This window comes from Cladophialophora yegresii (assembly GCF_000585515.1).
Source record: "Cladophialophora yegresii CBS 114405 chromosome Unknown aczIN-supercont1.6, whole genome shotgun sequence".
Lineage (NCBI taxonomy): Eukaryota > Fungi > Ascomycota > Eurotiomycetes > Chaetothyriales > Herpotrichiellaceae > Cladophialophora > Cladophialophora yegresii.
Window position 1 is genome coordinate 2990574 of NW_006913050.1, and position 24203 is coordinate 3014776.

The following is a 24203-nucleotide window of genomic DNA, read 5'->3' on the forward strand; positions in this document are numbered from 1 at the left end:
AAACTCCGTGCGACCCACATATTTCGTTCTGTCCGCCGTGTGCATGGTTCAGCGACAAACAGCTATCCCCATTACCAGAAGCTAGTCATCGAGGCTCTGCTTTCTGTGGCTTCGCATCTATACGCTTGGGCAATCCTGCTAGGGATCTCGCCAACCTCGTCAGTAGCCTTCTGATGGTGCGGGGTAAAACATTGTAGATTTGCTGCCATGTTCTAAAGCACGAGCTGGTCGCCTGCTCTGCCATTAATCCTCTGATCACTGTGCAGCTGCAGCTTTGACATTTCCTCTTGGAATCTTTCCAGGTCCTCCTTGACGATGTATTCTCCATTGGGTTTCTCAACCTCATTTCGTGGCACTGAAGTAGCAGCAGGGGTTGGTGTCTGCGTGCCACCGCCCGGAGCCTTCGCTACCAGGCCTTTCGATCGAGCGAAGCCAGTCGAGCGTTCCGTTGACGGGTCTGGGTCGTAGTATTCATCTTTGATCGGGCGCACGTACACCGTCTGTCTGCAAATGGTCACGATGGTGTTCGTTGGCACCGACAGCCAGTTGTGCCGTTCGAAAGTTAACGGTTCGCTCGCCACGAGAACCACGTCGGAAGCTTTGTCCCTCCGTTCCATCTTGAATTGGCCCTTCGTCTTGCCTTCAACCCAGGCTGTGCCTGATGAATAATACAAGCTGGCTGCAGCGTCCGTCTTGCTGCTGACATACCGGGTCACGATAACAGAATGCCCATCTGTCACGGCGAAGTTGAGGAGACTTCTGGTCTCTACATCCGCCAGCTTGTGCTCAGCCGGGACGGCCTTGACGAACTCGTTGATCTTGGCGATGGTCTTCTTCATTGCGCGACGAAGGCTCTTGGTGTCGAAGCCTCCTTCTGGCTCCGCACTGGGATCTACGCCTTCGCGTTCCAGGGTGTCGAGGAACAAAGCAAACGCCCACTCGGAATCTGTACCGCCTTTGACACCGAGAAACCACTTGTCGGAGAGACAGTCGGCCAACGGCCGCTTGACATATGTCCAGGCTCCGATGTTGCCGTTGTGCATCCACATCAGAGTGTTATGCTGAAACGGGTGACAATTGTTTTCGGCCAGTGAGCCTTCGGTCGTGGCGCGAACATGGGCGAAGACCAACCTGGAAGCGGTCTTTGGAGCAATCCTCTCAAGGTTAACACAGTTCCATGCTGGAAGTGTCGAAGTAAAGATGCAGGGATCAGGGCCGAGCTCTGGCTCAGTGTACCAGCCTACCCCGAAGCCATCCCCATTGACAGGGCGCCGGCTGTCGAGACGCAGACGGCTGTCGTAAGACTGAGTTAGAATACTATGGGAAGGCTCCGTGATCAGTTTTGAAAGAATGATGGGCTTTGAGCCTTTGTAGACCTTTGAATGTCAGCGTCTGAATCCCAAGAAGCCATTGTTTCAATATACCATGAATCTGCACATATTGTGGCTACAAGCAGTATCAGTAGTGCCGCAGAATGCTTTGGCCTTTGCTTGTCCGTGTTGATTAATTCATAAACCTGGGTGTGAGCATTTCCCAGCTTTTGAGACGACAATAGACAAACGAAGCCAGCGAATGAAGGGGAGATCAACGTGTTCAAGAGCCAAGCATCGAAGGACCCAAACACCCTCAACGCCTGGGTATCTTCAAGAAGAAAACAGATCAAGATCAAACACTGAAATGGTGCATTAAGAGGCCATCGTGACACACGCAACTTTGGTGCTAATTGACGCAAACAACAGCCTCGACTTCACCGCCTTGCAGGAGGATGCCGTAGGAGAGTGGCCCGAAGGCTGTGGCTTGCAGTGGCGCCTACTTGTGGCAGGAGCCTGCCTGAGCCAACCAGACGTCATTCCGCATCTCATCTCGCATCTCCCACTCCAAAAAGCGTATTGTCGTACCATCCTCAACTGCACCATCATATACCCCCCTTCATCTACCCCGATGCTGCACTTGACCTGTGATGAGCGGTAGACTCCTCTCGGCGAGGGTCGCGCCTTTGCTGCGCCAGCGGACTCCGGCAGCCGCACGAAATCTGCAGCATCATGTCCTGACGAAAGCCGGTGGCCTGTTAAGGCCAAATGCACGCTTCCCACCTCGAACATGGCCTCTTGGATCGAGTTCTATACACAATGTCCCAATGGTTCGGCATGCTTCTTTCGTACGCATCCTTCCCAAACTTGCGCTCAGGATGGCTCGGCTGCCTGCGATGTTAGGAGCCAGCATGCTCGCAGGATTGGCCTACATCCAGTATCAGGCGCAGCAAGCGGGCACTTATACCATGAACGTTCTACGGAAGGCTGGAGAGGCTGTGACTGAGACGTCGTCGAGTATGTTTGAAGGCGCAAAGGACATCGCCAACCAGATTGGAGCGGGTTGGGAACGGACCAAAGAGGATGCACATCTACCAGCGTGGCTTCAGCAGTTCTTCGCGAAGGGTGAGGGCTCTGGGGAGGGAGGCTCTGGACCGGAACAACCAAAGTCGACGATTGCTTCTGCGGGAGTTGCGGCAGCGTCCGGGTTGGCGATCGGAGTTGAGCAGTCTGACGAAGACGAGGACCGTTCGGACGCACATATCGCAAAAGATGATCAGATGATGCTGTTGACGAGGAAGATGATCGAGATTAGAAGCATCTTGAATACAATTGGACAGGGGGGAGCGCTGACCCTACCATCGATCGTCGTCATAGGGTCACAATCATCAGGGAAAAGTTCCGTGCTCGAAGCAATAGTCGGCCACGAATTCCTCCCGAAAGGCTCAAACATGGTCACTAGACGCCCAATTGAACTCACTCTTGTCAATACGCCAGACGCAAAGTCAGAATACTGCGAGTTCCCAGCCCTGGGCTTGGGAAAGATCACGGACTTCTCCCAAGTCCAGAGGACGCTGACAGACCTGAATCTTGCTGTTCCCACGGAGCAGTGCGTTTCGGATGATCCTATCCAGCTTACAATTCACTCTCCTAACATACCAGATCTATCTCTGATCGACTTGCCCGGCTACATCCAGGTGGTCGGGAAAGACCAGCCCGTCGAATTGAAGCAGAAGATCGCCGACCTGTGCGACAAGTACATCCAGCCGCCGAATGTCATCCTGGCCATCTCCGCCGCCGATGTAGACTTGGCCAACTCGACTGCTCTGCGGGCTAGTCGAAGAGTTGACCCTCGCGGCGAGAGGACGATCGGTGTGATCACGAAAATGGACTTGGTTGACCCCATGCGAGGCGTCGAAATACTCTCGGATAGGAAATATCCTTTACGGCTGGGTTATGTTGGCGTAGTCTGCAAAATCCCACACCAGACGTCAGGGCTATTTTCGCGAACTGGCGCGAATGTCACAAATGCTGTTGTCAAGAACGAAAATGCGTACTTCTCGTCCCATCCCCTCCAGTTCGGCCCCAAGTCGGAGGTTGCTGTTGGCACTACGACACTACGACACAAGCTCATGCATGTCCTCGAACAGACCATGGCGGCAAGTCTTGCAGGCACTAGAGACGCCATCGTTCAGGAGCTTGAGGAAGCGACATACGAGTTCAAAGTACAATACAACGATCGGCCACTCAGTGCCGAATCATACTTGGCAGAGAGCTTGGACAGCTTCAAGCACTCTTTCAAAGAGTTCAGTGAACAGTTTGGCAGACCTCAGGTGAGGGCTCTGCTGAAGGAGGTCTTAGACCAAAGAGTGATGGATCTGCTGGCTAAGCGGTATTGGAACAAGCCTGTGGAAGACCTGTCACCAATGCAGCCAGAAGCGGACCCCTTGTCTGAGCTCCCCAAGGCCGACCCAAACTCGCTGTACTGGCAACGCAAATTGGATGCTTCCACGTCAGAGTTGACCAAGCTCGGAGTTGGAAGGCTGGCGACGACTGTGGTGGCAGCCGAGCTTCAGAGCCATATTGACAAGCTAATCGCGGCCTCGACTTTCGCCTCGCATCCCTTCGCACAGCGCTCGATCGTGGATGCTTCGTCGAGCATCTTGAACGATCGCTTCTACAGCACAAGTGATCAGGTCGAGAACTGCATCAAGCCGTTCAAGTTCGAGATTGAGGTCGAGCCCAATGAATGGAGCAAAGGACGGGAGAACGTGGGCCGGGTGCTGAAGAGCGAGCTCAAGGCCTGTGAAACCGCGCAAAGACAGCTTGAAGACAGCATTGGTAAAAGAAAGCTCAAAGATGTGATGGGCTTCATCGACCGCGTTAGGAAAGGCGACGTTGTTCTTGAGGGAGACGGAACAGGCGGTGCAGGTGGATTCTCATCCGCTCTTCTACAGAAAGGTATGATCCAACCTGTCCTGGTCTGAATTCATGCTAACTTTATACAAGGCCGAGAAGCCGTCTTCCTGCGCGACAGAGCCGATATCATCAAGATGCGTTTGCTGGCCGTCAAGTCCAAGCAGTGTGCCAACTCGAAGAACAAATATTACTGCCCTGAAGTCTTCCTCGACGTGGTTGCGGACAAGCTGACTTCAACGGCGGTGCTCTTCCTCAACGTGGAACTTCTCTCGGAGTTCTATTACAATTTCCCTCGCGAGCTGGACTTGCGGCTCGGTCGACATCTCGACCAGAGCGAGATTGAGCGCTTCGCTCGGGAAGATCCCAAGGTCCGGAGACACCTGGATGTAATCAAGCGCAAGGAGATGCTGGAGCTGGTCCTGGAGAAGATCGAGAGTCTGAGGCAATTGGAGGGCCGGGCGAAGAAGGATCAGGCGAAACCCGTCCAGGCCAAAGATAGAGGACGGTGGAGTCTGTTTTGATGACACAACACACATGATACCACCATTTGCAGCGGGCGTTCGTGGGGTAGTCTGGTCGCGCTCCGGTCGACTAGAAATCATATGTGGACATGCCTCTCCTTGCCGAGATTCACGACCTGTAATATTTCCACGCCTTCATGACTTCTGGGCCGCTATCGAAAAGCGTGCAAGCCCCCTACTCTTGGGTTGGCAAAAACAGACTCGTTCTTCACTTCATTCCAGGGCATCTGGCCGTCCACATCTTCAATCGCGCCGTTCACACCGCCCAATTTGTCGCCGATCTTGACCATGCTGAATCGGATCATTCTTGGATCGAGACTCAGGAAGCGTCGGACATCTTGCTGCGCCTTCACGGAAGCGTCGAATTGCATCACGAAGTAGTGGCCCTGTCGGTGCTGAGTCTGATGTTTCGTCGTGGGACGAGGGAGGTCGAATTGTCCCCAGTTCTTCATGCCACGGATGACGCCGTTGGAGGCGAGGATTTGCTGGCCAGCGACACGCGCGATCCTACACAACAGGGTCAGCTGGCATTCTGGAAGAGATAGAGCGGAGAGAAGTACTCTTTGACATTGTTGAGATTGCCCGGTCGGACCTATAAGCGGGTTAGCATCGAATGCTTGGGAAGCTGCTGGGGAAGGACTGCCTACCACCGCTATGAGCTCGTAAAGCATTGTTGTTGATTTCGTGGGTTCATAATCGATGGTATACACAGTGAATGTCGAATTGAGGGTGCATGCAATTCAGAAATTCCGCCAGCACGCGGGCAGTCGGGCTCCACTTTGGGTCGGCGCCAATTGCATGCGGGTTTGTCTCCGTCACTTTGACCTCGAGTTGCGGAGTTGATTTAATTGCCTTGATCCCAGCCTCGATTCTGTTTGCTCCTGCCCAGAGCAAGTCATGAATTCCTCAACCCTAGGTCGGCTGGTGCCGTCATTCTCCAGATATTCTGTGCAGCGAGTCGCCGGTCTACGGTCATCGATCAGCTCACCCTACTGCCAGTGGCAGCAACCCAGGAGAGCGTTCTCCGCAAGATCAGCTGGTACGTTGGTCAACTTGCTTTGTTCGCCCGCTCTTACATGTGTCGCAGTCTTGGTGAAGAAATATACCGAAGATCACGAATGGATCGAGCTTGACAGCGATGGAAAGACAGGTGCGTGGTCTCGAATGCTGCTACTGGCCGCTCACTAAAGGCTGGCCAGGTACAATCGGCATAACAGCATACGCGGCAAAAGCCCTCGGCGATGTCGTCTACGTTGAACTCCCCGAGATTGGCATGGATGTCGCGAAAGGCGATACTATCGGCGCAGTCGAATCAGTCAAGTCTGCCTCAGACATCATGACGCCAGTTTCCGGCAAGATCTCAGATCACAACAAGCTATTGGAGGAAAAGCCAGGAACAATAAACAAGAGCCCTGAGTCAGAAGGTTGGCTGGCGAAGATCGAGGTGACCGATCTGAACGAGCTGGACGCTCTGATGTCGAAAGAGGACTACGATAACTTTGAGAAAGAGTGAGAATTTACAAGCACAAAGATACTGGTCCAGTGCTTTTCAACTGCTATCAAGGACAGGGGGTAATTTGCCGAACTTTTGGTGTTTCGCTTTCACTGATCCTGCTCTCCTTGCTGACCGTGCAGCCCACTGGAGCTCGTGTCTTCGATGCTGTGACGGTGCTTCTCAGGGTTGATGTCGAAGTCCGCCTCACGGGCATCGTCGCTATCAGCTTCACCAAGGAACGCGGCATTGGTGCCGTCCATGGGTTCGTGCTTGTCTCCTTCGGCAGCTCTTCTGGCCTCAAAGCCGTCGTCACTGTCCGCTTCTCCGAGGTATGCAGCATTTTGTGCGTCCATAGACGGGTGGTTGTCGCCTTCGGCAGCCCTACGTGCTTCAAATCCATCGTCCGAATCCGCTTCGCCCAAGTATGCGGCATTGCGCGCGTCCAGGGCTTCTAGGGGGGGCCCGTGGATTTCACGGTTCAGATCGTGTCCGTCATTACTGTCTGCTTCGCCGAGGAAGGCCGTGTGCTGGGTATCTGCAAAGACCTCTGCTTGAGGTGGCACGGCCCCTGAGGGTGGTACCTGACTGGCAAACGGGGTCGATTGAGAAGGGGAGGACGTTACAACGGTAGGTCTGAGTGGAACTGCAGATACCTGGAACGTACGTCTGGATACGGTTCGAATCGAGTGGCTCAGGAGGCCAGCTCGAGCTGCTGAAGGTACAACAAGCAGGAGAGGTCGTGCTGCCATATTCGTGGTTGGGGTTTACAGAAGGGTTAGATGGCTTACAGAGTGCTGTCTACGAGTTGCAAGTTGGAAACAGTGGGACCAGGGAGGATAAAAGAAGGGTTCAGCCCGCCTACTTGATGGAACACGCATCCAAAGCTGCCCCCTGGCCCGTCGATTCGTGTTGTGCTGCTGACTGAGGCCAACGAGACTTCGCAGCGGCATCTAACAGCAGGGACATTTGCGGGGAAACTTTCCAAACTCGCCGGGGTGTTGGGAGTGAAGCCAATCAGCACGTCTCCGAAATATCCGGCCCTGGGAATGGACACGAACATACCGAACTGACAGGGTCGGTCACCTGTTGGTCGGAGGCATGTGCCTCTCAGGTAAGCTTACTGTTGACAACATTTTGCGTCGCATACAAAGTAACGCTCTTCAAGCTCTGTTCGCTTGTTGGGTTGCCTCGTCGGCTAGTCTGAGCACATATTTGCCTGAAGTCTGCGTCGATCTTAGCACTGTGGTCACTGATGTCGACGAGTCGCTCACCTTTCCAAAGTTCTTAGCGATCTCAGTGAGATCATCTAGGGTGGCCATCTCCACTGCTGGCTTGACTGCGCCTCGCTGGACGAACTCGATAGCTTCCCAGATGTCCTTTCTTGTGCCAACTGCGGAGCCGATGATGCGGACGCCGTTGTTGATACCAAGTGTCGGATGAAAGCTCACCTTGTCTTCGCGGGCTGGTATGCCGACGCACACAACTGTCCCGAGCGGCGCAACGAATTCCAATGCTGCTTGGTATGCTTTCCCGGTGTTGGCCATCACCAACACGGCTGCAGCGCCATCTCCTGTGAGCGATTGAATCTTGGCGGCGTTTACTTCCTTTGCATCGAAGTATGCTTCGGCGCCCAGCTTAAGACAGTACTCTCGTTTGCGATCAGCGTCTCCTAGATCGACGGCGATAACGCGGTATCCCATCGACTTGGCAAACTGCACACCCAGGGCTCCAACGCCGCCGCCTGCACCTGAGATCACCATCCACCGTCCTGGGACCGCTTCGCTGACCTTGATAGCTTTGTAAGCTGTCACTCCCCCGCACAGAATCGGCGCGACCAGGTTATCCGGGACGTCTTCAGGGATGCGAAGGATGTACCGTGAAGGGACGACAGCGTATTCTGCAAAGGTGCCGTCCCTCCTGAAACCCGAGCACAGCTTCGCCATACAGCGTCCCTCCCCGCCGGGCGACATGCAGCAATAACATACTTCGCAAACATCGCGTACCCAGCCGAGACCGACTCGGGTGCCGACGTTGACAAATGATGGATCGACTGCAGAGCCGAGCTTCACAACTCGTCCAACACCTTCGTGACCGAGGATGTCGCATGTCGAGCCTAGGTGACCTGCGGCAAGGTGAAAATCTGAGCCGCACACTCCTGTAACTGACAGCCGGACTAGTAAATCGCGCGGACCGATCTCGGGAACTGGGACTGTCTTGGTTTCGAAATGGAACGTTCCATCTCCATGTCTCTACTGTTTGTGAGCTAGACTCGTTCAAAAGATGCTTGGTTCTGCACTGACCACCAGTATGGCGACTTTATGCGTTGATGGGACCGTCATCTCTGTGCTGTGCTTCTCTGGCAGACGACGACTCGTTGAGATCTAGAAACTCCGTTGACCCTGTCGGTTAAGCAATAGTCTTAAAAAGGTTTTATTCCAGGGGCCCAAGTATTTTGGCACGTACTGTGTCTCTTACTTTAACAGTTCCTCAACCGGCAGTTGGCGGCCTCGGCCTTCATCCGATGCTGCCCCAGGCTGCTGTGTGGGGTGTGGGAGGGTGGTCAATCTGCTGCGCGGGGCTACCACGCGTTCATTCGAGATCTGACTTTACTGCTTCGAGCCTTGAACAGTTCATGGACGCAGCTGATCCGACATATGCCCTCGCTGTCCTGACTATGGGTGGCAGAGGTGGCGCTTACCTCTCCTAGGCAGGTGTGCTCTCGAAGGGAGTCTGCATCTGTCCGCAGCTTTCCGTTCTCCCGTTCCAGATGAGCTTCTTTTCATCTCCACTAACTTTCTCGTGTCTTCGGATTTCTTTCACTGACCGTTAACTGAGAGGTACACTTTCGGAGCACCTGGCGTGTGACTATGCCTTCTCTAACCTCTCCTGCCCTGGATTACCACCTTCCTGCCTCATCTGTTTCAGGATTTCCTTTCGCCGCACCTGGTCTGATACGGCAGCCCGATCCCCAAACACCTGGTCCATATCCTCGAGACTCCGGCCTCTGGTTTCTGGAACACAAAACCACGTCCACAGCAAACTCAAGGTGCAAAACATCGCAAAGAAGGTGTAGGCTCCGAAACCTCGTGTATTTTGCACTAATGGCGGAGTGATCAGTCCGATGATGAAATTGTTCAGCCAGTTGCTGCAGGTACTCCACGCCACGCCCTTCGCTCGAAGGAAGCTTGGAAAGATCTCCGAGGGCATTGCCCAGGGCACTGGGCCCCACGTGCAGCCGAAGGCCAGCATGTACAGGAAAAGGAATGCCACGGCAACCCATCCTTTGTCCTTGTGGTCGTCCCAGTTGCCGTAGTATAACCCCACCAGTACTGCGATGATGGCGTGCGAAACTGTCATGAAGACACTGCCAATCAGGAGCAGCGGACGCCGGCCGAATCTGTCCATCGTGTACAAGGAAGTTGACACTCCGACAAGTTGCGTGACATTCAGGACACCCGACAAGACCAGTCGCATATTGTACGTGACATTCATGCTTTCGAACAAGCTTGGCGAATAGTAGATCAGTGCGTTGATGCCGACAAACTGTTGGAAGAACATCAAGCCGATGCCCACCATCGTTCGTCTCCAGTAGCCTTGCCGGAAGCAATCGGCATAAGCTGTGAGTTCGAGCTTGATCGCACTGAGGCGGGTCCGTCGTCCTTGCAGTCCTAGTTCTGGCCGCTTTTTCTGGGCAACTTCCTTGTGAAAGGCGACTTCGGCACGAATGTCATACCACTCTGCTTGAAGACGTGGATCATCTGCTGGGACGCGACGCAATTTGACCAGAGCCGCCAACGCCTCCTGGTCGCGTCCTTTCGACACCAGCCATCTTGGAGAGAAAGGTATGAACAGAACCGCGATGCCCAAGACAATCGCTGGTATGATCTGCAGCAGGAAAGGTAACCGGAACGACCATTGGCTGGGGATGTACCTTGTGCCGAACGTCAACCAGTACGCACATATGATGCCGAACACGATGGAGAACTCTTCCAGTACAAGCAGTGTGCCTGCAAAGCCATCAGCTTAACGACGGAGCCTGGTGGTGGTCTGATGCTATACCTCTGATCTCCGGCGGCGACACTTCCGCAATGTACATTGGGACCACCATACTCAGCATTCCAACCCCAATGCCTCCGATGAGTCGACCAACGACCAGCATGGCGTAATTTTGAGCGGCTGTTTGAAGTACTGAGCCCACCACAAAGATACACACAGCTACGCAGATCGAGTATTTGCGCGAGATCTTTTCCGCGATCCAGCCTTGATTGAACGCACCTGAATGAAGTCAACTCTCATGGCCAACACTCAGTACAGAAAGGGTAGCTACCAATCAACGCTCCCAACTCGATCATCGCGGTCATGAATCCCTTCCAGAAGCCCGCGCCACTCGCCGTTTCTGAAACACGAGGAAATTGGTCCAGAAATTGATCCATGACGAGGATGACAGAGACAACACCTTGGTCTGCGTAAAAAGTGAGCATTGCAGCCTCGTCTAACTGAGAACAGCCATAGCCAGAGCATACCGTAGCCGAACAAGAACCCGCCCAGCCTGACCACAAAAGCGCACAGGACGACATACTTGGATTGAAACGTCCCACGCAAGCCTGTGCAAAACCGGAGGTGAGCTAGGTACGGCAACCAGAGCACGGGACAATCGCCTGCAAACCTGGCTTCACATAGGTGTCCCGCAGTTCTACCGCGGAGTCCTCCATTTCTACGCCTCGATTGTCAGTGAACCCTGATGCATAGTCACCGTCCTCTGTATTGAGGCTTCGCCTATTGGTGTTTTGGTCCACCGCGGCCATGGCTAATTATTTGACTGCTGTCATGAGATGTGCGTAAAAACTACTGGGCGCGAACAAGCTTGCTGTTTCAATGCGTCTGAGATAGAAGACTAGGCGACGAACACTACGAGACAGCCGGGGTATTCGTGCATCGCATGATTTGAAAACATCATTCGTGGGCCGCTTGTCCTCGTGCATCAACTTCGTGTCGCACTGATTCCCCGCGTGACGTAGCGATCAGCGCATACCCTCTCGGCGCGATGACCACGGAGCGAATCAACAGTGAGCGAACACGTCCTTTCTACTTCCGTGAAAGAGGATGCAATTCAGGATCGCATCGTCTAATTAAGACGCCAGCCACAACCCAAAGTTGTTCAGGCGGCTCGCAACACGAGGCTGACAAGAGAAGGGAAAGGTCAATACCACTTGGCTCCGTTTATTGGGGGAAGAAGAGGAGCAAGTTATTGGTCGTCACATTTAAACGTCCTTGTGCCTCCAAGGTACTGTTCCGGTTGCCATCAGGAGTGAGGTTCCGCGCTCTATTGTTTACCTTATACCATTTCTACGACAGCAGCTCTGCTTCCACATCGTCCCAGCACACAAGCTGGTCGAAGGGGGTCTGATCAAACACCGACTCGGTGTCGATTCCAAAACTATGGTCGGGATCCGTGCCACTTTCTCCAGGAAAGCTGGGTTCCTCTTGGAGGCTCCTCAGTCTGGTCCAGTCATGGACGACATCAGAGTGATCGGCCTTCTGCTCGCCTACCACCCCAACGAATGGGACAGATGGAACGGCCATGTAAGATCTCGCGGCTTCTTCATCTGCCGACGCGAGCTCACCCATCAGCTGGGAGAAAGTCGCTCTCTTCAGGGCCCTGAGATCTGGAGGCGATTTGAGCCTCTTCGCAGCTGCATCCAGCATGGACATGGTCATATCTGCGAGAGGGTATGTTTGCCTGAACTGGAGCAGGATCCGCCAACACAGGTAGAATTTTTGGATGCTCGACTCTCGGACCGTAGGCGTTGCTGACATGCTGTAGTGCAAGTGCGTCGCTGCAGCAGGCTCCAGTACTGCTATTGCTGTATCAGGCAGCCGGGTGATCGAACTGTCGGCATACAGATTCTTGAAGATGTCCGTAATACTCGCCGCCGCTTGCGAGACAACTCTCACCGACTCCCGGCATAATGTCGGTTCATTCGGTACGGTAGACCCCAGATTCAACAAAGGCCGGTAGAGCGTCATGAGCGTCATCGAATAGTAGCCAGCCAGCAGTGCGCGGTGCACTCTGATCGTTTCTACCTCGTTCTGATGGCCAACGGCTAGATCGAGCAGCTGGACCTCTTTCGGTAAGTACCCGTACCAGCTTTGCAGCTCGAGCCCGCAAGCCCTGATCTCGGAGGTCTTCGAAACATCCATCCGTGGGATGAGCGACACGACTGCTGAACCCTGAAGGGGAAGTGCCGAGGCTCTCTGAGAAGTGTACTGTAGACTGAGCACTTTCTCGATGTACTCGGAAAGCTGAGCGAGCGCCATCCACAGCCCGACCAGGATTTCCATATGTTGAACTGTAACATCTTCCATGTGCAACATCATGCGCAACACCTCGACCAGAGATTCCGGCCTGAACTCCAGGAGATGGAGCATGGGGGCATCGAATCGAAACACCTTGTTCTGAACGGGCCTTCGCATGGCAACAGCTAGTAGTCTGTCCCGTACAAGCAGAGTCCACCACGTCTTGTTGAGCGCTCGCTGGCGCCCTGATCCAACCAGGCTTTCTACAGGAGTGACGTTCAGTCCCAGGCTGATAGCGTGTATGGTCGCTATACCGATCCAATGATAGCTGTCTCTAACTGAGCCGGGCTGGCCATCCCAAAAACTGAGCAGAATCGCTGCCTGGCAGAGTGAAAGGCGGTCGGCCTCGGCATCAAAGTCGTGGAGAAGCCGCGCACGCTCATAGAACGTCTGCCTCAGTCGTTTCCGGTTGCCTTGCTGAATACCTGTCTGCACATACGCACTGGCGGCGAAGAGCACTGACTGAAAGACGAGAAGACTTAGAGTCCCCTTCTCGCCATTGGTGAAGATTGCCACCAAGACCTGTTCAAGGTCTAGCATGGGCGCGAAAGGGTGGACCCATCTTACATACGCGCTCAGCAGCTGGTCCCTCAGTTGCGTCTCGGGAATATCAAAAGCGCCTTTGTTGTTGAGATACTGCAAGTCCTCCCCGGATATGTTTCTCGCAATGGGTGTGATATAGTTCGGAAGTATCCAGTGGGGATGAGAACAGTCCAAGAGTGAGTGTGCTGGCGAGGGATATGGTGACAGAAGACATGTCTGGTAATAGACCTTGCTGTTGATCACGGTGTCCTTCCCTGAGGAGCTGACTCTGGCGATCTTGTCATACATGGAGAGAGGGCTTTCTTCAAGGTCGAACACATCGAATGAGCCATCTTGGGGCTGCACGTAGGTATAGTCAACGTGGTTGTGTAGCGATATTGGTTTCGTATCACCAAAGTCAATGATCGCGTCGCAAATTGGGCTTTGTGGATTGTGTTGTCTGCCTTCCAAGAAAGAGGAGCCCAGTATCCGGTCGCCCACGTGTCTCCGTCTGCTTGCTGGCAGTACACATGTCTTGCTGTCAAGCCTACAGTTTGTACATGGAGCTTTTGTCCGCGTGACGTCGCACCTGACCTTACGAGCTCTGCACGATTCACATGCTCGAGGGGCTCTTTTGCTGAGGCCGCCCACTCGAGCGATCGGCTCCGAGCCGGCGAGGGCCATGATCGGAAGGCAGAGAGCCAATCAGAAGAGGCAGCCCGTTCACTGAAGGATAGCCTGACAACGAACTAGGGGGCAGATGGCACCAGAATCGCCACTCGTTCTAATGGAGATAGGAAAGAAAACAATATCTGGGGAAATCGAGTCAGTATAGCAGACTTACCTCTAGCTTGCGCTCAGCTCATTTTATGTTGACGAAACCATTCTGGGCGTGAGACTGTGCTGTTATGCTGGATTCGCAATGCGATTCACATCCGGTGGAAGTGCTTCCGGTCGTGTGGAGGGCCGATTTCCGAGCCGGTATTCCATGCAGTGAGAGAAGCTCCGGGCACTGTCAGGCCTAACTCGCAAGCGGAACTTTTCATGATGTGTATGAGTTGCATCGCGGCTTGGTGGCATGTCTTGTTAATTGACTTCGTCCGCACTGCATGCTTTGGTGTCCAGCGATCCCACGCACAAGGGCAATAGCCGCGGCCCAGGAGATTCAGCGTCGGCCCCTGTGAGGAACAATAGGAGGTACCGCTTTTGTGCGACAGTGAAATGCACCGAATGTTAATACGTAGTCCTACGACAAGATTGCAGATAGACGCAACTCCATCTAAGTTCCACCCCAAAACGCAAATAACGAGGCAGCAGCCCTGCGAGGCTTGCCACGCCTGCTTCGTCCATCCAATTGCCGAGGTTCAGCCTGCGTCGATTTGTACCATTTCGTTCTCACTGCTCTCTTCCCTCACATACTGCTCTGGACATCATTTTGGCAGAAATCGAGCCGACTATGGCGCTCTCGCACTACCTCAAAGGCCGAGTGAACGAAGCCGCTGGTAATGAGGGACAGCTACGTGTCAAAGATCCCACCTAATCGTCGCCATGCCATCCTCCTCCACACCGAAGAAGCGACCCTTGTCCCGAGCCCGACAGGCCTGCCTCCGTTGCCGCAAACAAAAGCTACGGTGCGATGACGTTCGACCTTGTGCCTTGTGTGTGCGAGTCGGAGCTGAATGCAGGGAGCGACCTGAGAATTGTTCATTTGCAGGTTCTCCCAGACAACCCAAGGCACCCTCTCTGTCGGTGGTAAATCAGCGCGGTGTTCTCTCACCCCGAAGTTTCGGACCCGTGGACCTCGCGAAATCTTCGCCAGCTTCTTCTCATCGAGACCACACAGCAGCAGCAACGCAGAGTCCGCAAGGGTCAGGCAGACGATTATCTGAGGTTTACCGAGAAAGGACATCGACATACGAGGTTGTGGACCAGCTATTCAGGGAACACAATTCTAGAGCGAGGCTGACTCATACTGTCCATGCGATTCCTGGTGGTAGCCCTGATGCACGGTCTCATGATGCCAGTGGTCATTATACAACCATACAAGATGTGCTTGGGTCCGACCTACCTCCTTCTCATGTCATCGAGTTCTGTCTGGAAAGTTACCTGGACGCCGTGCACTGGTTCATGATCTTATTCCATGAACCGTCGCTCAGAACCGGCATACAGGATCTCAAAAAGGCAGGGCTCGTGCGTGCAGACCAGGTCTCCTTTCTCATCCTCGTTGCGCTGGTCCTTGCGGTTGGTGCGAAGTACGCCACCAAGCAAGATGCAGAAGAACGATGTGCGGGCTTCGACCTGGACGGTCTCGGAACCAGGTTCATTCACAAGGCCGAGGAGCGATTACTGGACGTTTTTGATGAGGCTCGCATTGAGGCAATTCAAATCGCAATCATTCTGTCATCCTACTATATCTACCATAGTCGGCCGAATCGCAGCCTCGCCCTGAACGGCAGTGCACAAAAATTAGCTTTCAGTATGGGCCTACACAAGGAATCGAGCTGGAAAATGCATGATCCTGTCATCAGAGAAGTTTGGCGCCGGTTGTGCTGGGCGCTCTACACGGCAGAAGTGTAAGTGCTTTCCATCACGCCGATGTTGACGCGGACCTAATTCTTCTTGTGCAGCTTTGGTGCTATGAGCTTTGGAACCCCGTGCAACATCTATGACGGCGATTGGAACGTCTCATTCCCTGGTAACATCGACGATACCTCCGTAACTTGCCCGGGCTTTGATTCTATCGAAACGTATGATGGGCAGTCTTTCGGACCCGTAACAATAGCATCATATCAGAGGTACAAATTTCGCCTTTATCGTATTGCCTCCGCCATTACTCGGAATATCTACCTACGAAGTGGAGCAACACTCTCTGAAGTGGTGGATGAGATCAAAGCGATCAATCACCGCCTGCTGCAGTGGGAGAAATGCGTTCCCCGAGAACTACGATTGAAGTATTTGAAATTCGACAGTGATGAGAATACTGTTCAACAGACCGCCAGAATTTTCCAGCTTCAAGCACTTGCACTCCAGCTCTCGTATGACAACATCCAATTGGTGCTTCACCGTCCGTTGCTCACAGTCGACCGGGTGCCGCGCTGGCCTTCAGATGGAACACAAGGGAATTCTGACGGTGACCAAGGCGTGGCTGTTACTTCGGCCCAGGTTTTGGACCTTATAATCAAAACCAGCAAATACCATTGCTGGGTGTCTTCAATGAGCACTTCGAAGATCGGAGAGTACTCGGAAATTCTCAGGGCTCTGCAAAACACCCACGGAGCGGCTTATGCCGGCATCCAGTCGTTCACGGCCGGCGTGGTACTCGGCATCTTTGCACTGTCGGACCCACTCTCCGATCAGGCTCATCAAGCTAAACGCGCTGTGAGCAGAATCATCAAGCTTCCCCGATTGCATCGATTTAGGACTGCGGTATCCGATCAATGCGGGGCAATCTTGGAGGAACTCGTTCGGCTGGTACTCGCCGAAGAGTTGAAAGCCTTACTAAATGAAGCCGAGCCTTCCAGGGAAGGCAATGCATCAAGCAGGCTCCCAGAAGACTCCGCGGGTGCTACTGGCGATGCCCCCTCCCTGCTTGACGGAAATGATGTGACAATGCAACCTCCGGACCTCTCTGATGGGGGCGTAGTGGATGTGTTTGAGCTGTTTTCCCATGAAACCCTCGAGCTGCCTCGGGACATTGCTTCTGGAAACTTCAGTGATGCTTTGATGTCATTGCAAGATGGTATGTTCCCTTCCGCTACTTGTCCTCATTTTGTGCTGATCGACCGCAGTGTTTCGAGATGGGCGGAACAACCTCAATAACGGGCCTCGACAACAGGACTCCGGCAGATCTTCGTCTATGACGGGAACATCTCTCCAAGCACAAGGACCACTGGCTCCAGGGCCAACACAGAGCAACAGGCTCACTGACATGTTTGATGGCACCAGCCAAGCCTGGATCTGGGACGAACTGCTATGGCTACCAGATGGTAGCTAAGGGCGAATACGGAATGGTGATCTTTCCAGCCAACATGTAACTTCCCGTTTCTTCCGGCTAACCTTGCTATCTGGCGTGGACACGAGCTCCGCTGAAGCTGTAAGAAAACACCATCTTGGCACTATGCGCAGGTCCTTGACTGGCAATACTCTCCTGCGTACAAGCACATGGTGTCTTGGCATAGGGGGAGTGACTTGCGCAGGCGAAGATCTAGCCCGGCAAATCGATCTACCACTCCACATGGGATCTGGGGTCGAAGGAAAGTAGCCTGTGCCATGAAATCCTTTGGGACGGTCCATCAGCTAAAAGCTATGTGGCAAAGTTACAACAAACAAAATCCTCCTCTACTTGGTCCCTGTACGGAGTACGATCACAGCAGCTCCGCCTATGAGTCTCTGGGTTTTCCCCTGATGGGATCCCTCTCCGCATTGTGAATCTCGCTCAGAAACTTCTTGGCAGCCTTCTCGTCGTTCGCAAAAATGTGGTCGGCCACCAGCCTCTTCGGGGTCTCGCCCAGCCACTGGAATAGCGAGAAGTCTTGGAACTTGTCGGATCGGAAGATTTCCAGGACCTCCACGGGCTCATCATCGCTCAAGTTCTCAATGAAGTGCCCCATGTTCCTGGGGACGACACCGACATCTCCAGCCACGTAGTCAAAGGTTCTCGCGTTACCTTGAGCGCCGAAGATGGTGATACGAGCACGGCCCCGGATGAAAAATGACCACTCGTCAGCGTTCGGGTGCCAATGCATCTCACGCATGGCGCCAGGAGCGATGTCGAGGTGAGCTGCCGCAATTGTCTTGGAAATGGGGAAGTTGGTCGAGTCAGTGATGCGGACAAGACCTCCAGTGGTGTTGAGGGGTTCTTGATCCAGCATTTTGTGGGTGAATTGGAGCTTGGATTTCTTGACGTGGCTTCCGTCTGGCTTCTCGTCGTCAATCGAGCCTGGAAGGCTACCTTGAAAGATGTACTTGTCGGATTTGTCCATGGTCTTGAAGATCTGAGGAGAAACTCGGAAATTCTCCCCAAGAACGGCCTTGGGAGTGTGTGCTGGAGATATCTTAGAACTAATTGGAGCAGTGTACTGCGAGTGGACTTACCAAGCCAGTCGGTGAGCAGGAAGGTCGACTCTTCATTGAAGTTGCCATCGTCGAAGATAAGAAGGAACTCGGTGCCATTCTCGCTCAAACCCTGAAGCGAATGAGGGTGACCTGGTGGGAAGTACCACAAATCGCCCTTCTGTAGGTCGTCGATGAAGTTGCCGCCTTCGGTGTCAAGAGCAGTAACACGGACGTTGCCGTCGAGAACATAGGCCCATTCAGCTTCCTTGTGCCAGTGCAGCTCGCGAATCACACCGTAGTCTAGTCTCATGTTGACCCCGGCGATCTCGTTGCTTGCGCCGAGCTCTCTGACTGTGGTCTGACGGGTCCAGCCACCTTCCTGTAGAGGTTTAGGACTCCCCACGACGGTAACATGAATGCCAAACTCACCTCGATTCTCATGTGGGAATCAGCAAAGCTCCACCGGTAGTTTGACATGCTACCATGATCGGTGCTGGGTGGCCGGATCATGTCCGGGTTCTGCCTCTCTCGGTCGCGGTTGCGAGGTCCCATCACCGTAGCTCCATCACCGTTCCTCCACGGCTCCGGTTGCCAGCCCTCAGCGTATGAGTCGACCTTGTGGTCGTAGGGATCTCTGTTGTCTGGGTTGTAGGGCCCATTGCCACCAGCAGGTCCAAGAGCTTGTTGCTCACGGTCGATGATCGGGACTGCCAAGGCAGCACTGGCAAAGAGCGACCACAGCTGAAGATGCATTTTGATCGAGGGAAAGAGGACAAACAAGCTCTTCGGAAGAGCTGGGAACTGGGGCATACGAATATATAGCTAAGGTCAGTCTCTTATCCGGCCAGCCGTAACAGTAGCAGGGGGAGCTTCGCCGCACGAATGATGAGAGCGTCATGATGACGGCAAAACGTTCAAGCAGCCTCGATTGTCGTCGCGTCCCGTCACCGAGGCGATCATTTTTCCTTCTCGGCCCCGTCAATCCACCACTCATAATGCGTTTCAGATTCTCCGCAAAACAGCCCTTCATTTGCCCCGTCCTGCCCGTCCTCCGGCAGATCGTTTTTCGTAATAATGTCGTCCTTGGGCAACCACTCGTCTGAACAGGAAGCCACGTCCTCTCTCCTCCACGCCCGTCTTTTTGGGTACATGTCCCAGCAGTAACAGAGTTGTAGTGCTCGACTTCCATCATGACTACAGTAAATGGGTACGGGACTCTATCTCATGATGTCTCGGCAAACCGGTCCGCCAACGACGAAAATGAACCTCTTCTCGGGAAGAAGAGTACTTCAGCTCAACTCGAACATTTCCGCGAGTACATGACGGATGATATCGACAAGCGATGGGCCGACCTGCTGCTGCTGCTGTCCTATGTCATTACAGGTCTTCTGGATAGTTCTGCTGTCTTTATCTGGGGCTCGTTCGTGAGTATGCAGACTGGCAATACTGTGTACTTAGGGCTGGGGCTTGTTGCACCAACTGCAGGCACGAGATGGATCCGATCTGGCACATCAATCGGCTTCTTCTGCTTCGGCTCGTTCTGTTTCAGTCGCTTCCACCGGCACTTTTCACCAAAGAGGCGCTGGGTCCTGTTGGTCTCATTTACGGCACAGCTACTCCTGATCATTGCGGCAGGGATTATCGTGGTGGTCGATAACGGGAAGGGGAACGACTTGCGGTGGGAGGTCCTCGTTCCGATCGCGCTGGTAGCGTTTCAGAGCAGCGGACAAGCCGTCACCAGCCGGGCTTTGCAGTACAACAGTTTAACCAGCGTCGTCTTGACGAGTATCTACTGTGACTTATTCTCTGATCCGCTGCTCATGGCTGGGCTCTCGGCGAATGCAGAAAGGAATCGCAGAGCAGCTGCCCCGTTGTTGCTACTGGTTGGAGCCATTCTGGGTGGTGTCTGGGCACACAGCTCGGTTGGTTTGGCGGGCGCGTTATGGACCGCTGCGGGGCTGAAGATTATCATTATCGGTGCATTCTTCCTCTGGAGAGCCGAGCCAAAGCCAACTTCTCGTTGATGGCGTTCGAAGCCACAGCGGCGACCCAGTGGTTTGGATGGCTTTCAGGCGGTTACAAGGCCGGCAACCTCGATTCCTCGCCTCGTAGCCGCCAGACCTGATAGATCAGAACGGCCAGTACAGAAGAATACAGAGCCGACCGCCGTGACTGTTTTTTGATAACAACTTGATGGCTGCCGAGGCAGACCGGGATGGATATGTGCTCATAGGTTGCTATGTTGATGCTATTCGTGCTTGCTTGTCGCACAGGAACTGGTTGAAAAGAGCCGTGCCGGGACTCTTGCATGCCCGGCGTCCCAGGCAGCCATGAACCCGGGCGATTACGCTGTACTGATCATCTCTATAGCAGCACCTTGACCACTCGAGGTTGATCAATCATCGGCCTATGGTTGCTGCAGAGGGGAGCATTTGGACTTCAGGAAGAAGTGGGAAGGTGGTTGAAGAAAGCTCTAGGGGCACTTCTGCGCGCGGGTGCAGTGGAGGCAGCGCTCTGCTGCATTCATTACACATTGTTCCTTTTCCTCCTATATCGGAAACAAGCTTTGTACATAAGAGGCTGATCTGTTCTCAGAGGATCTACTTGCATTCCCTACGAGAGATGCACTTTTACATTGAGCTATGCTTCACCTGGCTCGTCATTCAGGCCCACATGCCTGCCTGCCCAGCAGCACAGTCGCGGCTGCCGTGTTTCGAATTTCGGGGCTTCACAGTTGCTTGTGGAAGAAGTCGAGCAAATGCTGGTAAGCCTTTTCGTAGGCGGCCTTGACATCATCCTTTTCGAGATCACCTCTCGCGGCCATGAAGCCGTGGACTTGGTCCTTGAACCATTCAATCTGGTGGGCAACTTTCAGACCCTTCTCGTACTTGTCGACCGCCTCCTGGTCTTCGTCCTTGGACGGAATCATGAGCATTGGAATCGTAACGTTTGGTGCGTCGTTGGGGTCAACCATGGCTGGATGACAGGCTGCGGCGGCTTTGAACGGCGTGCCGGCTCCAGAGCTCAGATTCACGATCTGCACCACCGTCATGACGGGCTCACAGAAGGGACAGCACCGAGAGACTCACCTTGCCACCCCAGCAGTACCCCACAATCCCCCAGAATTGGATGCCGGAGTTCTTCGACGTCAGTTCCTTCATCACGCTCTTGACCTTCTCGACAGTCTTGGGGGGCGCCGCAGTCGTCTGGAAGAACTCGCCTAGCTTCTTGCCCTTTTCCTCTGTGTCCGGTGGATACCACGAGATGTCGGCCGGCTTGCCTTCGAAGAAGTCTGGCATGAAGACTTGGTACTGGTGCTCGTTGTCTGCATGGGCGAGGATGTCGGCGCCTTGGAGAGTCTGGGGGAAAAAGCCGAAGATGTCATACACAACCAGTATGCCCTGAGTGGCCGTGGACGGCCCGGTAACATAGGTCTTCAATCCATCGACTGTTGTCCATTGACCCTTCTCCTTGTAGCCATTGCTTACAACTGCCGGGGTGTTGCAGCATCCTGCCGAGGGTGTTTGTGTTTGAGACATGCTTGCGAGGGTTCTTCGCGGGACTGTGGAGAGGGACCGAGAGGCAGAGAAAATTTGTTTCGATAGGGCAGATAGCCTGAGCCGGGAGTTCATTGGGATGATGTCTTCAGGTGGTTGACTCAGGCTGTAGGTGGGCTGTTGCCGGTTCCTGCTCGCATTCCGGCGCCTTCGATGACTTCAATGCGAAGAACAGTTGGAGACAGGTGGGGTTGAGTGCGCTTTGTTTACGTCAGGTCGGAAGAGAACAAGAGCTCGCGGAGCTGCTGCACAGGGGACGGAGGGTATGTGCAGGCGTCTGAATTCGATTTGACCGAGTCCATTTCCGATTTATCCGAGGCTCAAGCTACGTACCACAGCTCTGGCGACCATGGCAACCTGTGTTAATTACTCCGTACTGTACTCGTAATCCTGATATCAGCCAGCGTCGCGATAATCCCAGTAGCATCCGGCACTATATGGCCATGAGATCTGGGTGCCTTTCCTGCGCGGGCCATCGCAGTACACACCCCAGGACTCCAAACATCAAGCCTGCTGAGGAGGAGCATCCCCCTGGTCACCTTGACGACGTAAAGGTCGGGTACTATCGTTGCTCGCACCGTTACCTCTATCCTGAATTTCGCATGCAAACGAGCTTGCGCCTGAGGCAAAGATGATCCCTTACACATGCGACGCTGGCCGCAAGCTGATGCACCTGCCACCTTCGCGCACTCTTGAGCATTGCAATGTTGGCTCTCGTCACTTTCTCCGCCGAAGGCACACCTTGAATTCGGACTGCTTGACAAACCACGCGTTGTGGAGTTTCCATGGCTTTGTAGGATCCGCGAACTCGATCTGGAAACGTCAGCTAGCACCATAGTTGCGCACGATACGCGTACCTCGAATCTCATCAGCAACGCCGGAACGAGTTTGTACATCTCGAGCAAACTGATATTCTTGCCAATACACGTATGTGATCCTGCGCCAAAAGTGAACAGGGAGTTCTCCATCAACCTCTTGCGCTCCGGTGATGCCTCAAGCCATCTTTTAGGACGAAACTGGTCCGGATGTGCGCCGAACAGACCGTCTCTGTGTACAACCCAGGCATTGCATCCCACAATAGTCCCGCCCGGGATGAACTTCCCACAGATGGTGATGCCTTGAGGGGGTACGATTCGTTCAAGGGTGAGCCCGCTTGCTGGATGACAGCGCAGACCCTCCTTCACCACGGCACTCAGGTATGGCAAGTCTTTGACACTGTTCCACTTGAAGGACCCGTCGGGACCAGTTGCATTGTTCTTTTCTTTTGCCTCATAAAGCTCCCTCATGAGATTCTGCATGTCGTCTGGATTCCTCAACAGGTAATAGAAGATCGCTCGCAGGCTGATCGCAGTGGTATCGGATCCTGCGAACATGTTGGCCACGGTCAATGCCAGCACTCTCTCCCGGCTGATAAACTCTGGGTCTTTGTAATGCGCTTCGGTAAACCTCGACAAGAAGTCCCTCCTTCCCGGTTTCCCATCAGATGAAATCGCTGCCTTTTCTTGGCCTTTCTCTACATCCTGTCGAGCTGCGATCCGGTTCCTGGCAAACGTTGCTACTGGGGTGTTGGAGCTGATGAGTCCGATTTGACTTGCAAACAATCTCAGCGGGTTCTTGAGGAACAATCGATCCAGGAACGGCATTTGTCCAACCTGTCAATTTGTGTGTGAGCTTCAGGATGGCTCAGCACGTCGCAGATGAACTTACGATAGCAGCATAGTTCAGCAACCACTCGAGGTTCTTGATGATGCCGTCCACATCCTGCCCGCGGTCAACGAATCCCAGGCGCTTCGAATAGGTCAGTTCGCCGATGACATCGAAAGCGTAGAATTGGAGCCACGTCGAAAAGTCACAAATCCCGTCCGGCCCCGCCCTGTCTGCAAACCTCTTCTCGAGCTGATCCAGGAATGCCAGTGTCGTCGAGTCAACCAGGGGCTCAAATTGCACCAGGGTGCTCATGGCATAGGCATTCGATACCGCCCGTCGGAGCTTGGCATGGAATTTTTCATCGGTCGTGCTGAACATCGTATACAGGCGGCGGCCCTTTGCAATGGTCTGCTGGACTGGGTAGAACCCCGACTTCACGAAGCCTGCATTCAGAGCATAGATGACCGAGATCGCCGCTGGATCAGACACCGAGACCACTCGAGGCCCCAACCTGACTAACGGACCATATCTCTCATGCAGCTTGATATGTGCAAGTTCGGGACGACGACCCCATACGACGAAAAACCGCCAGAGGTTCGTGAAAGGCGCCAGCGTCGGGCCTGGAATGTGGTTGAGACCGCCTCCATACCTGTTCAGACCAAGGCGAGCGACGAGAACCACCCCTATCAGGATCAGCAAGTACCATATTGGTACTTCTTGCAGCGCATCCTTGATCTGATCGAGGAACATGATGTTTCTGTCGGGCTCCAGAGGATTACTGGAACGCCCTAATTTCATGACTTGAGATCTCGAAGGATAT

At 53.9% G+C, this 24203-nt stretch overlaps 13 protein-coding genes across 13 annotated transcripts; 4 read left to right on the forward strand and 9 right to left on the reverse strand.

Moving 5' to 3' along the window:
• Positions 1-212: 212 nt before the first annotated feature.
• On the reverse strand, positions 213-1439 carry A1O7_09112 (glutamine amidotransferase; the record flags this gene model as incomplete). The annotated part of the gene is made up of 2 exons (XM_007763101.1): positions 213-1376; positions 1425-1439. 2 exons carry the CDS (start codon positions 1437-1439, stop codon positions 213-215), a joined length of 1179 nt encoding a protein of 392 aa, XP_007761291.1.
• A 521-nt stretch (positions 1440-1960) lies between these two features.
• A1O7_09113 (dynamin GTPase) lies at positions 1961-4750 on the forward strand (the record flags this gene model as incomplete). Its single annotated transcript, XM_007763102.1, has 2 exons — positions 1961-4271; positions 4320-4750. The coding sequence occupies 2 exons, from the start codon at positions 1961-1963 to the stop codon at positions 4748-4750; spliced, it is 2742 nt and encodes a 913-aa protein (XP_007761292.1).
• Positions 4751-4902: 152 nt separating this feature from the next.
• On the reverse strand, positions 4903-5421 carry A1O7_09114 (uncharacterized protein; the record flags this gene model as incomplete). Its single annotated transcript, XM_007763103.1, has 3 exons — positions 4903-5257; positions 5311-5342; positions 5398-5421. 3 exons carry the CDS (start codon positions 5419-5421, stop codon positions 4903-4905), a joined length of 411 nt encoding a protein of 136 aa, XP_007761293.1.
• A 226-nt stretch (positions 5422-5647) lies between these two features.
• Positions 5648-6263, forward strand: A1O7_09115 (glycine cleavage system H protein; the record flags this gene model as incomplete). The annotated part of the gene is made up of 3 exons (XM_007763104.1): positions 5648-5789; positions 5838-5900; positions 5950-6263. The coding sequence occupies 3 exons, from the start codon at positions 5648-5650 to the stop codon at positions 6261-6263; spliced, it is 519 nt and encodes a 172-aa protein (XP_007761294.1).
• Positions 6264-6352: 89 nt separating this feature from the next.
• A1O7_09116 (uncharacterized protein) lies at positions 6353-6994 on the reverse strand (the record flags this gene model as incomplete). The annotated part of the gene is made up of 1 exon (XM_007763105.1): positions 6353-6994. One exon carries the CDS (start codon positions 6992-6994, stop codon positions 6353-6355), a length of 642 nt encoding a protein of 213 aa, XP_007761295.1.
• A 411-nt stretch (positions 6995-7405) lies between these two features.
• Positions 7406-8215, reverse strand: A1O7_09117 (uncharacterized protein; the record flags this gene model as incomplete). Its single annotated transcript, XM_007763106.1, has 1 exon — positions 7406-8215. The coding sequence occupies one exon, from the start codon at positions 8213-8215 to the stop codon at positions 7406-7408; it is 810 nt and encodes a 269-aa protein (XP_007761296.1).
• An 895-nt stretch (positions 8216-9110) lies between these two features.
• A1O7_09118 (uncharacterized protein) lies at positions 9111-10726 on the reverse strand (the record flags this gene model as incomplete). Its single annotated transcript, XM_007763107.1, has 3 exons — positions 9111-10252; positions 10305-10505; positions 10558-10726. The coding sequence occupies 3 exons, from the start codon at positions 10724-10726 to the stop codon at positions 9111-9113; spliced, it is 1512 nt and encodes a 503-aa protein (XP_007761297.1).
• Positions 10727-11591: 865 nt separating this feature from the next.
• On the reverse strand, positions 11592-13808 carry A1O7_09119 (uncharacterized protein; the record flags this gene model as incomplete). The annotated part of the gene is made up of 1 exon (XM_007763108.1): positions 11592-13808. The coding sequence occupies one exon, from the start codon at positions 13806-13808 to the stop codon at positions 11592-11594; it is 2217 nt and encodes a 738-aa protein (XP_007761298.1).
• A 1443-nt stretch (positions 13809-15251) lies between these two features.
• A1O7_09120 (uncharacterized protein) lies at positions 15252-17118 on the forward strand (the record flags this gene model as incomplete). The annotated part of the gene is made up of 3 exons (XM_007763109.1): positions 15252-15697; positions 15752-16863; positions 16913-17118. The coding sequence occupies 3 exons, from the start codon at positions 15252-15254 to the stop codon at positions 17116-17118; spliced, it is 1764 nt and encodes a 587-aa protein (XP_007761299.1).
• Positions 17119-17503: 385 nt separating this feature from the next.
• On the reverse strand, positions 17504-18932 carry A1O7_09121 (oxalate decarboxylase; the record flags this gene model as incomplete). The annotated part of the gene is made up of 3 exons (XM_007763110.1): positions 17504-18168; positions 18219-18558; positions 18609-18932. The coding sequence occupies 3 exons, from the start codon at positions 18930-18932 to the stop codon at positions 17504-17506; spliced, it is 1329 nt and encodes a 442-aa protein (XP_007761300.1).
• Positions 18933-19369: 437 nt separating this feature from the next.
• Positions 19370-20203, forward strand: A1O7_09122 (uncharacterized protein; the record flags this gene model as incomplete). The annotated part of the gene is made up of 1 exon (XM_007763111.1): positions 19370-20203. The coding sequence occupies one exon, from the start codon at positions 19370-19372 to the stop codon at positions 20201-20203; it is 834 nt and encodes a 277-aa protein (XP_007761301.1).
• Positions 20204-20907: 704 nt separating this feature from the next.
• A1O7_09123 (carboxymethylenebutenolidase) lies at positions 20908-21718 on the reverse strand (the record flags this gene model as incomplete). Its single annotated transcript, XM_007763112.1, has 2 exons — positions 20908-21216; positions 21269-21718. The coding sequence occupies 2 exons, from the start codon at positions 21716-21718 to the stop codon at positions 20908-20910; spliced, it is 759 nt and encodes a 252-aa protein (XP_007761302.1).
• Positions 21719-22453: 735 nt separating this feature from the next.
• On the reverse strand, positions 22454-24133 carry A1O7_09124 (uncharacterized protein; the record flags this gene model as incomplete). Its single annotated transcript, XM_007763113.1, has 3 exons — positions 22454-22549; positions 22594-23388; positions 23444-24133. The coding sequence occupies 3 exons, from the start codon at positions 24131-24133 to the stop codon at positions 22454-22456; spliced, it is 1581 nt and encodes a 526-aa protein (XP_007761303.1).
• Positions 24134-24203: the final 70 nt, after the last annotated feature.